Genomic DNA, 14347 nt, shown 5'->3' with positions numbered 1-14347 from the left:
CAAATTTGTCAAGCTTGTTTCTGCCTCAGGACCATTGCATTTGTTTTTCCTTCTGCCTGGAATGCTCTTCTCCCAGATTCTTATGACTGTCATTCTCATCCTTACAGCTCAAGCGCCACATCCTCAGAGAAGCCTTCCTTGATCACTGTATTTAAAGTAGCTGAGCCCTCAGCCATCTTTTATCCCATTATCCTATTTTATTGTCTTCATAATACATATCACCATCTGAAATGAATAAGAAATAGTGTCTAGACTGGGCTTGTTTGTGCTATTGGCCCCTTAAACCAGTGAGGCCTCCGGGCTCAGAATAACTTGCCTAAAATATATCAACTCTACAGTCCATGGAATTCTCCAGGCCAGAATACTGGAGTGGGTAGCCTATCCCTTATCCAGGGGATCTTCCCAACCCAGTGGTCAAACCCTGGTCTCCCATATTGCTGGCGGATTTTTTACCAGCTGAGCCACCAGGGAAACTGAAGAATACTGGAGTGGGTTGCCTATCCCTTCTCCAGGGCATCTTCCTGACCCAGGAATTGAACCAGGGTCTCCTGCATTGCAGGTGGATTCTTTTTCTTTTTTCTTTTTTAGGTGGATTCTTTACCAGCTGAGCTACTAGGGAAGCCCATCAAAAAAATACAGTTACCAAAATATTTTAAAATTGTGATATAGTAATCTGTGTCCTTCTCTACTAATCTCTGAAATAACAACAGCTATATGCAGGTCTAATAACTATTATAATTTAGAGATCATGATTATAAATGCTGTTTTGAGATATTTGCAACAATTGTAATAGGAAACAAAAAATACTGGTAATTTCTATTGGTTATGAAATCACAGGCACTGCTGAAGTTCCTGTAGACTGTTACCTACTTTGTTTTTTACTGGAATGACTTTTATTTTTTTATTGAAGTATAATTACTTTACTAGACACATCTTTTTGTATCCATTCATCTGTGGATAGACACCTTATATTGTTTCCAAAAAGAGAAATCAAGTGTTAGCAAAGGTAAAGAAAAAGGAATACCTGTGCACCGCTGGTGGCTCAGTCATCATGGAAAACAATTTTAAAAATAAAAAATAGAACTACCATATGATCCAGCAGTCCTGCCTCTGAGTACATATTGCAAAAGAAATGAAAACAGGATATTCAAGGGATATCTGCACTCGTGTGTCCATTCTGGTACTGTTCACAACAGCCAAGACATGGAAACAATCCAAGTATTGAACAACGGATCAATGGATAAAAATTGTCTTCTTTTCTTTTTTCTCTTGTCTTCTTGATAGTAGCCATACTAATAGGTGTGAGGTGATATCTCAGTGTGGTTTTTAAAATTTTTTTAGTTGGAAGATAATTGATTTACAATGTTGTACTGGTTTCTCCCATATAGCAGCATGAATCAGCCATAAGTATACATATGTCCCCTCCCACTTGAGCCTCCCTCCCACCCTAACCCCCCACCCCTCTAGGTTGTCACAGAGCTCTGGGATGAACTCCCTGCATCATACAGCCACTTCCCACTAGTTATTTATGTTACACATGGTAATATATATGTTTCAGTGCTACTCTTTCAATTCGTCCCACCCTCTCCTTCCCCCACTGTGTCCACAAGTCCATTCTCTATGTCTGCGTCTCTATTCCAGCCCTGCAAATAGGTTCATCAGTACCATTTTTCTAGATTCCATATATATGCATTAATATATGATATTTGTTTTTCTTTTTCTGAATTACTTCACTCTGTATAACAGGCTCTAGGTTCATCCACCTCAGCAGAACTGACTCATTTGTTCCTTTTATGGCTGAGTAATATTCCATTGTGTATATATGTGTCACAACTTCTTTATTCATTCATCTGTCTCTGGACATCTAGGTTGCTTCCATATCCTAGCTACCATAAATAGTCCTGCAATGAACACTGGGGTACATGTGTCTTTTGAATTATAGTTTTCTCAGGGTATATGTCCAGTAGTGGGAGTGCTGGGACTTACGATAGTTCCATTTCTTTTTTAAGAAATCTCCATACTGTTCTCCATAATGGCTGTGTCAATTTACATTGCCACCAACTGTGCAGGAAGGTTCCCTTCTCTCCGCATCCTCTCCAGCATTTATTGTTTGTAGATTTCTTGATGATTCTGACTGGTGTGAGGTGATAACTCATTATAGTTTTGATTTGCATTTCTCTAAGAATGAGTGGTGTTAAGCATTTTTTCATGTGTTTATTGGCCATCTGTATGTCTTCTTTGGAGAAATGTCTGTTTAGGTCATCTGCCTGTTTTGTTTTTTTTTTATCTGCCTGTTTTTTGATCGGGTTGTTTGTTTATCTGACACTGAGCTGCATGAGCTGCTTGTATATTTTGGAGATTAATCCTTTGTCAGTAGCTTCATTTGCAATTATTTTCTCCTATTCTGAGGGTTTGTCTTTTCATCTTGTTTATGGTTTCCTTTGCATTACCTACTTTTGTACCTGAAGAAACTCTAAACTTCAGTTACAGCTTAGTGAAAAAGATGTGTTTTTTCCTATCGAAGTTCATATCATGAATTCTATCCATAGACCTCTTCAAGGTCTGTGGACCCCAGGCTAAGGAATTCTTGCCCTGAAGGGACTTCCCTGGTGGTCCAGTGGTTAAGACTCCCAGCTTCCATTGCAGGGGCATGGGTTTGATCCCTGGTCAGGGAATTAAGATCCCACATGCCGTGTGGCATGGCCAAAAGATAAAAAGGAATTCCTACCCTGAAAAGTAAAAGATAAACAGTCATGAGAAAGATGGGTAGAATATATTGGAGCTGGGTTTTCTAGCAGATCATAGTAAGCCAGGGAAAATAGGCTGGAAAAAAGCTGCCTTGGGATGTGAGGGATGTAGACATGTCCAATTGATAAGGATATGAAGGAAGCAACATCTTTGAAGGGGAGTCAGGTGTCCCTCAGAAGGAAGCAGTTTTTTTTTTAGAAGGAAGCATTTTTGTGACGTGGTTGCTTATGGGAGTAAGGGATTTTGTTTACCATGGACTGGAGTCCAGTGAGCATGACAGAGTGGGATGGGAGAGAAGGCCATTGAGGGAAGATAAGCCAATGGGAGTGGGAGTGGGACCCTTACTATATTCCAGATACCATGTGGGACACTGAGGATAAAAAGATGAATAAGACTCTAGTTCTAAGGTATATAAATAAGAAGGATGTAATTTACAGCATGATCAATGTAATTAACATGGCTGTATGTTATATATGAAAGTTAAGAGAGTAAATCCTGAATTCTCATCAAAAGGGAAATTTTGTTTGTATTTCTGTAATTTTGTTCATATGTGAGACGATAGATGTTTACTAGAGTTATTCTGATAACTGCTTCATGATGTATGTAAATCAAATCATCATGCTGTATACCTTAAACTTATACAGTGCTATATGTCACTTACATCTCAATAAAACTGAAATTAAAAAAAAAACAAAATGTCGGAAGCAGGGTAAAAATGAATAAGACAAAGATGAGTTATCCATTTAGGATTAGACTGAACCAAATCCTGTGGGTGGATTGGCTGCTCTGATGATGCCTCTCTTCAGAGACCCTAAGGGCCAGAGGTGTTAGCAGAAAGATAGACCCATCTCTAGTGTCACTAGAGATGCAGGGGGTAAAAAGCTAAAAATGCATTGCTTTGTGTCCTCCTTGGATCCCTTCTGTATAGCAAAAAATAAAGTTAAAAAGTTATATAATGGAGGAAAAAATATAGGCGTACCATATTTAGATCATTCAAATGAGCCAGTCACCCAAAAATTAATTAAACAAACCTAAGGGATGTATTTCCTCCCCACCCCACTAATTCTTCAGGAACCTTCTAAGGATCCCTGCAACCAAGTGATCCTTTGATGCTATTACCCTTCAGAACAGTGTTTGGCTCACAGGGATCAAAGGAAGAAAGAAAGGACTATATTTTTAGATTTTTCTCTGGGGCTACAGAGGTACCATGCACCTGGCCCTCTCTGTATGTAGCTCTCAGAATCTAGAATTCTGTGATTTCTTTTCTAAAAAGCTCTTTTCTCTTCTCTACTAGGGGAATCTTTCAAAAAGGCTCAGGTAGGGGGCTGCTGCAGCTGAGAAGTACTGGCTGAGCCCGGCTCCTCCTTCCATCATTCTCTTCCTGTGGTGGTCTCTGTAGACTCCCCATCTGGCAGGGGTCCCCAATCTCCCAGATTCTAATGCCAGATGATCTGGGGTGGAGCTGACGTAATAATAATCTTAATAGAAATAAAATGTACAACCAGTGTAATGCGCTTGAATCATCCTGAAACCATCCCCGCCCCCCTGCCTCTCCACCTCTGTTCTTGGAAAAACTGTCTTCCACGAAACTGGTCCCTGATGCCAAAATGGTTAGGGACCGCTGCCCTGGACCAGATAGCAAACCTCTTCTTGCTTGAAGGGAGGAAGCCCTGGATGGAGAGGCAGCGGACAGACAGGGAGATGAGAACTGAGGCAGGGCGGAGGCTAAGCTGACCTAGTTAGAGCAGAAAGAGGCTGTAGGGGCCATAGAGAAGGAAGAAGCTTCCCCGGACAGAGAGGAACAGAGGACTGACTCTTGGCTGACTCTTTAGCAAGACTTGGAGCCACACAGGAGCTCTGTGCCTGGGGACTCAGTGAGCTTGGGGGTGGGGAGGTGTGCACACACGTGTTGAGGTTGTGTGGGTAAGACTCTACCAAAGTTTCAAAGTAGATTTCAAAGTTACAACCTTAGGGACTTTGCTGGCGGTCCAGTGGTTAAGACTCTGCACTTTAACGCAGGGGGCGTGGCTTCAATCCCTGGTGAGGGAACTAAGATCCCGCATGCCATGTGGCCACAGGGGGGAAAAAAATCACGACCTTAGAGGAAATGAGAACAGAAAAATATTTTAGGGAAGCCTCAAACCCAGAAAGATTGAGAAGAACCCAGTGCATTCTGGAAGATTCCCCAGCAGTGGGTCAAGGAGACATCCTGACCACCCCTGGGTACCCAGCTCGAGTATTAGCTGCTGCAGGGGAGACACGGGAAGCAAAGACATGAGCCCAGCCCGCCCATCCACGGATGCTGCCAGGGGGCTCCACACTGCATCTGGGCCCCATGGGGGACAGAAGGGCCCTTCACTGTCCCTGCCCTTCACAAGGACACAGTCTGTTTGAGGGGACACTAATCCTTGTGAAGCATCAGTAAGCCATCCAGTAGCATAATTCTTTGTCACACACACTCCCGAGGCCCAGAAGGGCTTTCTGGCATCACTGGGGAATTTTGGAGATGGGCATTCATCGGAGTCCTGAGGCCTGGGAGGGCAAGATTGGGATGAGAAGAGAGACGCGCTCATTCCAGAGAGAAAGCACACTGATGAACACACAGTTGGCTCATGTGGGGACGAAAGAGGTGGCTAGTCTGACAGGAGTAGAGGCCCACTGAAATCCAGTCAGGTGGGAGGAGTCAGATTACCGAGGGCATTTTGAACTTCAAAAAGAACTTTGAAACCTAACAAAATCCAGGTGTCTGAAGGGGTCTGGCCGTTTCCCCACTCTCCCCTGTAGCTACAAGCCCATTGTGGAATTCATCGATGCCCAGTTTGAGGCCTACCTGCAGGAGGAGCTGAAGATCCGCAGGGTACTGCACACCTACCATGACTCTCGCATCCACGCCTGCTTGTACTTCATCGCCCCCACGGGTCATTCCTTGAAGTCTCTGGACCTAGTGACGATGAAGAAGCTGGACAGTAAGGTAGGGAGGTAGAGGCAAGGGTGGGTGGGAGGTGGGGCCTGCTGGACCCCTCCTGGTGGTCTCCTGTGCCACAGTGATGCCAGAGTCCAGCAGAGGTTCTGTGGCATTGGCATCCTCCTCTTCATTCCCTGTCCCTCCATAAAGATGGTGTTAATTGCTCCAGCACCTGAGTCGTATGCTTTGTGATGTTTTCCCAGTGCCGGGCATGAGTGTGCATTGAGCTGTCTTCTGCCCTGATCTATCTTGGGAATAAAGGTGGATGCAGGACAGATGGCTGTCTGGGTCTAGGGCCTCAGACTTTGGGTGGTGGAAAGGTGTTTTTTTTTTCCTTTGTCACAATGTTAACTGACCTATACTGGAATCAAACATGCAAGCTTGACTTCAAAAGTTATTATCCTTAATTTCAATAATAATTTTATCATAGCAGCTAACATTTGTTAAACCTTTATTATATGTCACCACTGTAAAAGTGCCTTGTGGAGTGTCTCATTGAATCCTCACAACAACCCCGTAAAGCAAACACCATCATAACTCTTATTCTATAGAAGAGAAAACTGAGGCTCTAAGAGGTTAGGAGACATACCCATTGTCACAGTGCCAGCTCCTGGCAGAGCCTAGATTTGAACTTGGCTCTGTGGTGCCAGTTTACATTGCCTCCACACCCAAGGAAGATGGCTGTGGGATTCAGACACATCCTGCTTTAAGATAAACTGAAAAATGCAAGTCCCACATCAGATATAAATTAGACAATGATTCTTCATGTTAAAGGATTATTGGTTGTGCAAGATAATTGACCACGGGATTCTTTAAAAAGCTTCATTACTAGTACATTTCCTCCCTTAACATCTCATATGTGCCTGGCACTGTGGTGAGTCCTTTATATGTATTGTTTTTATTTCATTCTTCCAGTAATGCTGTGTGGTAAGCACTGTTACAGCTTGCTCAAGACAACTTGTAATGGATCTGGGATGCAGACTGAGCTCTCTCTAACTCCAGGGAATTTATTTTACAAAAAAAAAAAAAAGAAATCTTTAAATGTGGTTGTTTAGTAGCACCTTCACTATAATCACTGAGTTTCAGCTGTCATCAAAAGAGGAGCAATTTGTCATTTTTCACAGCAATGAGTTCACCACCCGCGAGTAACGTGCTGCTCGGGAAACGTCGCCACGCCCTGTGTGTCTTGAATGAGGCAGCACGGAGCCATGTGGTAGGCAGCCTGCTAGGTGGGCTGAGTTAGGTAGGCAAACTTCAGCCTGTGTTTACAGTGTGCCGATGGGGGACGTGGTGAAAAGAGACAAGAATTGACTGCCTGCTGCATTACCTCACCAAGGGCTTCAGCCTCCATGCCTCAAAAACCTGCCTCCAAGGTCCAGTCTTTCTTTGACCAACACCTGAAGTTGCGGCGTCAGCCTGGAGAGGCACTCCAAAGGCAAAGAGCAAAGAAGGGGGAAATTTCAAGTCTTGAGCTCTTTTCAGGGCCCAAGCACCCTCCACACCAGCCCATTGGAGTGTGCTGGCAGGACCAGCTGTGCTTGTTGTGTGAACTTGAACTTGGCTCTGCTCTGTCTCACTCAGGCATGTGCCTTTCCAGTTGCTTGACTTCACAGCAGTAAAAGCCTTGTCCCTTCTTGGAGGAATTTCAAGGATTAAGGTTCAGGTGGATCGGACTTCAGGGCAGCATCAGGCCTTTCTCCTGCATCTGTATAAAACTGCGCATCTGCTTCTGCTTTCTTTACACAGAAATTAATCAGGAGACTCTGACAGTGAAGCTCTTTTTGGCTAAATCTCAGATCAAATTGGGCTCCCCTGGTAGCTCAGCTGGTAGAGAATCCTCCTGCAATGCAAGAGACCCCAGTTCAATTCCTAGGTCAGAAAGATCCTCTGGAGAAGGAATAAGTTACCCACTCCAGTATTCTTGGGCTTCCCTGGTGGCTCAGATGGTAAAGAATTCTCCTGCAATGCGGGAGACCTGGGTTCAATCCCTGGGTTGGGAAGATCCCCTGGAGGAGGGCATGGCAACCCACTCTAGTATTCTTGCCTGGAGAAGCCACATGGGCAGAGGAGCCTGGCAGGCTACAGTCCATAGGGTCACAAAGAGTCAGACACAACTGATTGACTCAGCAGAGTACAGATCAAATCAGTAACAGAGGGTGGTCTTCACGTCAGTGGGTTGGTTCCTTAGTTTCCAGAAAGAGGGTCGTATATGCATCTTCATGGAGCCCTGCCCTGCCTCACTTCCCACATGGGTCTCTTTCACCTGGCTCAGGGCTAGCCCCCACAAGATGGGTTGGGACAGTTGACTATTGGCAAGGAGTGGCCTCTTCTCCCCTTGTCCACCGCAGATTCCCAATTGTCACCCTTCTGCTTCGAAATCACCAAAGCAATAACCTTGATATTAAGATATCACACAGCTCATCAATTTGGATCTGAGCTGATAGGTTAAGACTACAGACTGAAAAATGAGGTTCAACTTGGATCTGAATCCCACTTCCATTATGTGTGTGCTCTGTGGCCTTGGACAAGCTACTTAGCCTCTGTCTGCCTCAGTTTGTCATTGGTAAAATAGTGGTACTAATACCTTCTGGGAGGGTTTTTTGCCAGGGTTAATTGTGTTAATCCATGTAAAGCACTTATTGTTCAGTGCCCAGCAACAGTAAGTACTCATCGTCATTTATTTTTTTTTTTTTATTTTTTTCATCGTCATTTATTATACTACTGTTTGGCTATGGAGGGGGCCAGGTCTGGACTATTGGGTTGAACTGCTCCCTCTGGCAGCTGGTAGGAGTCCTAGGTCACCTACTCTGAGCTTCAGATTTCCAGTAATGATGCCCCTTTGCTCTTCCCTTCCCTAGGTGAACATCATCCCCATCATTGCCAAATCAGATGCCATTTCTAAGAGTGAGCTAACCAAGTTCAAAATCAAAATCACCAGCGAGCTTGTCAGCAACGGAGTCCAGATCTACCAGTTCCCTACAGATGATGAGTCAGTGGCAGAGATCAACGGAACCATGAATGTGAGTGGGCTTCACACAGGGCTTCAATTTTCTGGCCATTTGCTCTTCAGGATTATTATTTTGCCAAATAGCAGTCAGACCTCACCATCCATCTTAGTGTAATCAACTCGATTATCTGAGTCTCAGGTATTTGTGAGAAAGAATTTAGAGTCATGCAGACATGCCTCCCTCCTCAGACATGCAGAGATAAATAGCCAGAGATTGAAGGAGGGAATGGCTGACCCCAGGAATCGGTTCGACCAGGGGATTCCGACCTCTCCTACCCTCCTCTTTGATGCCTCTCTCATCTAGGCCAGGCAGCCCCTGTGGGACTGCCAGAAAGGCAAACGGTCTTTGTCTCAGACCAGAAAAATGTCTCGACAGTTGATGCAGCGAAAGAAGGCAAGTGTGAGAGAGTTGGCTAGCTTTGGAGACTCGAGGATAATCTGTACTCAGATAATCAAGCCCTCTGCCCTGGGAAGAAAAATGACATGTAGTCTCCAATTTTTCTGGTGACTAGGGAAATGTTATTTTTAAACTTCAGGATTATGTTTTGCTTTATTAAGTGTGAATGAGTCGAAGGGAAAAAATGAAAAAAACAACCAACCACTTGCCATGTTTCCTCTCACTCCCCCACTTCCCCTCCTAGAGGAATGAGTAATGAAGGAGGCAGGGAGTCAAATGGCTCCTCATGCTTCTTTACAATGTGTTGATGCTGTTGCTGCGAAATCCTCAATGTTGTGATTTCAAGGAGACAGCTAATAGCTTGCAGAAAGCCTCTGCTTTGGGAACAGATTTCTTTTTCTCTATTGAGAGTCATCAGTTTTTTCCTAATGACATAATGCCTGAGTATAGCCAAATGCAGGAAAGCCTTGTAATAAAAGCCATTTTTAGAAAACTTTCCTGCTGCCACCACCCCTAAGTTATCATTACGCATCAGCTACCACCTCCTATGAATCAGCCAACAAATTAGCCTAGTGGGGCAGCAAGTCACTGTCTTGCCTGCCTTCTTGCCCATCAGTGCACCAGAGATACGTTTGTGATGAGAGGCTCTTGGTTATCTTTGACAAACCTGGCTGGAGAATAGAGCTGTGTGGATCATGGGAGGTGGAGTTGTGGCCTCTCTGACTGGGCTTGAATATTGAAAAACTAATTAAAAAAAAAATAAGGTTCCTGCATATCCTCTCCAGCCGCCAGGGCATTTTGATGAAAATTAGGTTCTGCTAGGATAAGAAAACCCGAAGGGACACCTAATCTGCAGAAAACTGGAGAGAAGCATCATCTGGTTTCACCAACACTGAGGTCTGGAAACTCCTACTCAACTCAGAACATCGGGCCCCATGGATACCTTCCGAATGTGGATTCCCTGAGTCACTAGGCAGCTTCAGGCTGGTGGTTTGCTTGGCTAAGGATGGATACGGATACGGTTGAAGAGTCCTCAGCAATCTCAGGGTGTCACACAGAACAACCTCTGACTACATGGTGGGTCAGTCAGGAGTGGCCATCATTTCGGGCTCTGCTGTCAGCTTACCTCTGGGCCCTTGTCTGAACCCGGGCAGTCTTGGCCTCAAGGTGGGAAGCGTCCCGTGCTACGAAGCAGTAGTCCTCAACTACGCTGTTTCACCTGTGAAGGGATTTGGAATTTGGGGTCCTTTTTTTTTTTTTTTTTTTTTACAATAAATAGTCCCAGTGTGCCAATGCTTCACTTTGAAAAACCTAATTTGAGTGGATCCAGGGTTATTCCTACATCATCACTCAGCACTTATTCTCTTGCGTTCCCCCAGGCTTTTTTGTATGTGACAGACGGCTCAAGATGGGTGGCTTACAGCTAGCATGCCTAAACTGGGCATGCGCAAGGGAGGGGGCGTGCATGTGAAAACTATGTATTACATGTGTTGTGATCGGGGAAGGCAGGGGGAGTAGCTGCTATGAAATAACATACAGAGAATTGCTTAGCCTGACTGCCCCTGGAGCAAGAGTGTCACACTGGGCCTTCCAGATGAGTTGTGGCCTGTGAAGCAGCATCTTCAGAGAGCCGGGGTTGGGTAGTAGGAGAAATGGGTGCTGGCCTCTCAATTCTGGATTTGACCCCAGCCCCACAGTCTCAGCCACCCTAGCCAATTGTCATGGGAACTGGGTTGGAAGAGTGGAAGAAGCCTCTTGCTCGAGCGGAGAAGACTGCTCAGTCATCCCTTAGCTCCCAACTCAGGATTTTCACAGCAGGAAATGAGAGTCAAGAGGTCTAGCCTCCCTCTTGGCTCCTGGGTGGCTCTGAAAACACTTATTTCAGCTCAGAGTGCTCAGGAGGCGGGGAGAGAGGTCTTGCTGCATGCTACTTTCCACCTATACTCTGATAGCTCTCAAGGTGGCAGACTTCAGTGCTAAAATTTGCTCTGCTGCACTGTGCTAAGTCACTTCAGTTGTGTCCGACTCTTTGCAACCCTTTGGACTGTAGCCTGCCAGGCTCCTCTGTCCATAGGATTTTCCAGGCAAGAATACTGGATTGTGTTGCCATACCCTCTACCAGGGAACCTTTCCAACCCAGGAATTGAACCCACATCTCTTATGTCTCCTGCATTGGCAGGCAGGTTCTTTACCACTAGCACCACCCAGGAAGCCCAAAATTTGCTATGTTGTTCAAATTGAATGTTCTTTGAATGGTTCAAACCACTGCCAGGGAGCAGGGAATAGGCCAAGTTACTCGACTCAGCTCAGTCAGCTGGCTGCCTGTGAGCTTTTTGGGTTTGGCCCCCACAAAGGCATATGGGTGGCCAAGAGGGTCACAGGGAAACTCTTAGGTACAAGCCTGTCTCCCCCTCACCCCGAGGCAGCAGTGCCATTTCCATAGTTGGCAATATTTGTGTGTGAATCACCACCAAGGGTGAACTTGGGAGGATCAGTCAATGCTCTCGGGCTTCCCTGATGGCTCAGATGGTAAAAGACAGTTCTCTTGCTCAGTGGTCAGTAGGAGCCTAGAATGGAGGCCAGTGTAACTAGCCCTACGACTGGGAAATACTGTCCTCCTGGGAGGAAGCTATGCCCACTCCACATCTTATCAGATGAGGAATCAGTGGTCCTGACAATGTGTTTCACTGGGCTAAGGGGGATGGTCATCTAACCTCCCTAATAGAATGGATGTCGTAGAAACAGAATAGAATAGTTCAGGCTGGTTGGCTCATCAAACACTTTTAAATGGACCAAGAGGAATTTAAGGGACGTATGAGGCCATAAAGATAGTGAGTCTGGGCACTCGTCCTCTGTGATGGCCCACACTCTGTTTGTGGGTGTGTCTCTCTCTGAATAAATCCGCTTCTTACTTATCGCTTTGTCTACAACCCCATACCCTGGGCCTCTTTTGCCTTCCAAGATAGCCCCCACTCTGTCTGTGAAGTGTATTTCCTCCCTAGATAAGTCTTCTTTAACTCTTAAAAAAAAAAAAAAAAAAAGATAGTGAGTCTGGGAACAGACTCCCAAGAGGAGATTTGGGACTATCCCTTGTTGGAGTTTTCTGAGACAGGGGCATCTGAGGTCTCGGGTGAGTGAGAATTACATGGAACCCCCATAGGAACCCATCCATGTTTCGGCAGCAGTGCTGTTTTGCAGGTTTCCTCCCAGGGCCCACACCTATAAACTGCCAGCCCCAGGGGGGTAGGGAGTGGGGGCTGGAGGGTTTACCTTCTCCTTGCTCTGCTTGACTCTATTCTAGTTGTCAGAGCCACCAGGCTCTCAAGAGCGGCAGCAAGGCGGCCAGAGCCGACCCCACGATTTCCTGCCCTTCACGGTTAAAGCTGAGCTGACCTGCCCTGGGTGGTGGCAGAGGCTGGCAGCTACAGCGCGGTGTCCTCACTGCTCCTTGGGAAGATTTGGGCATGGGAGGTAGGAACCTGGGCAACTCCTTTCACTTGTCTGTATGCCAGTTTTCCAAATCACAGGTGGGGCTTACAGTAACCGCCCTGGAAGGCTGTTGTAGAATCAAATGAAATCTGCCTGGGAGCACTCGGAAATGAGATCCTTGCATAAACTTATCAGAACAGACTTTGATGCCAGTTGGAAATGAATGTGCTGGGGGAGGTCTCGGAGCCCTCTGAAGCTGCCATGGCGGGGACTGTGTGTTTCAGAGTGGGGAGGGATAAAGTGACAGCAGTTTAAAGAGGAAGGGGAAGCAAGTGACCCTGTCATGCTAACTGACAATGTCTTTTGGAGATAAAAATAACACACCCAAGGGAATACTGACATTTTTTTTTTAATGCCTTTATTCTCTTCTGGATTTCTTTTTTCTTTTTTCGCTCTTAAGTCCAGAGAAGTACTTCCCACTTCACATACCCTCCTCCTGCATCACTTTCAGCTGAGAGCCCAGGATATGTGGGAATGCTCCACCAGCAGTCCCCTGATCTAGCCCTCTGTCATGGCTGCCCCTTCGAGTGACTGAAGCTTTGAGGTCTCTGCAGGTGGGGCAGCCTTTTCCTGGAAAGTGTTTGGGGGTGAATTGGAGGCTGCCGGTTTGTCTCGGGTCTCTGAGGGGGAATGAATTGTGCCCAAATGAACCCCGCCCCCGTCTGACCTTGAAAACCGGCTGGCCGAGGTCAGGGATGCTTCGGCCTTTAGGCAGGATTTCTAGGATTTCACCCCCCCCCCACCCCCGCCCACGGCCCTATTAGGACTGACAAAACATTTCCCACCTCCACCCCTCGCCCACTTTCCATATCCATAGCCTTGTCTTTCCCTCTTTCCTCTGTCCCCTTTTTGGGGACAGTCATAGCAGTGGGATGTGGCAACACCTGAGATAATCATCGGAGAGTAACTGAGAGTGGGTGAAGGCCCAGCACCTCCGCGGGGCGGGGGGGAGTGGTTTAGCAGATGTGCTGGAGCTGAGCTCCCAATTGACATCTGTGTTCTTCCACTCTGAAGAACATTCTTGGGGTGTGGGGCTAGAGGAGAACAGAAAAAGTACTGACTGTGAGGTCGGATTTAAACTGCCTCTTACAATTTGGCCTTGCCTGGCCAGTTCACCCCCTGGGTTTAGAGTGCCCCCCTAATCTGCTGCTCAAACCCCAAAAGGGAGTGGCAGACCAGCTAGGGTGGGCTTTGAAGTGAGAGAGACCTGGATTCCACTCCTAGCTCTGCCCCTTACTATGGTGGCACTGCTGGTAAGTCTCTTGGCCCTTCCGGACCTCAGTTTTGTCTTCTATAAAATGGGGATAATAACTATACCTACTTCCTAGTGTTGTAAGATTCAATGAGATAATGCCACGTAGAGCACCTGGCACATGGGACAGAGAACTGCTGCTAATATCAGGTCTATAGCTCATGATCTCTAAGTATGATTGCTACTACCTACTCTGTGAAGCCTGCTTTGACTTCCCGTGAAAGCTTCTCCTTCCTCTGTGTTCCTCCAGCCCTCAAGCCTCTGTTCATAGTCTGGACCTTACTGTGTTATCATCACAGTGTGTGTCTCTCCCCTCCCAGACTGTACAATCGCCAGGTCTAGGCTCTGAGCTTTTTCAGTGTTGTATTCTTCGTAATGCCTGGTACATAGTAGGACATAAGTTCAGTTCAGTCCCTCAGTCGTGTCCGACTCTTTTTCTACCCCATGAACCACAGCATGCCAGGCCTCCCTGTCCATCACCAACTCCTG

The 14347-nt window shown here is 46.2% G+C and overlaps 1 protein-coding gene across 7 annotated transcripts in view; it reads left to right on the top strand.

Moving 5' to 3' along the window:
- Positions 1-14347, top strand: part of SEPTIN6 (septin 6) — a 75245-nt gene that overhangs the window by 38477 nt on the left and 22421 nt on the right. For all 7 annotated transcript variants that reach the window (XR_009692040.1, XM_061137212.1, XM_061137210.1 and 4 more), the window contains 2 exons: positions 5533-5719; positions 8572-8733. Coding sequence is in view for 6 of the 7 variants with exons in the window: in XM_061137212.1 (XP_060993195.1) it covers positions 5533-5719; positions 8572-8733 (349 nt within the window). In the remaining variant the exon portion in view is untranslated. The remainder of the gene's footprint in view (positions 1-5532; positions 5720-8571; positions 8734-14347) is intronic.

This window comes from Dama dama, chromosome X, assembly GCF_033118175.1.
Source record: "Dama dama isolate Ldn47 chromosome X, ASM3311817v1, whole genome shotgun sequence".
Classification (NCBI taxonomy): domain Eukaryota; kingdom Metazoa; phylum Chordata; class Mammalia; order Artiodactyla; family Cervidae; genus Dama; species Dama dama.
This window is presented reverse-complemented; position numbering and strand designations above follow the sequence as displayed.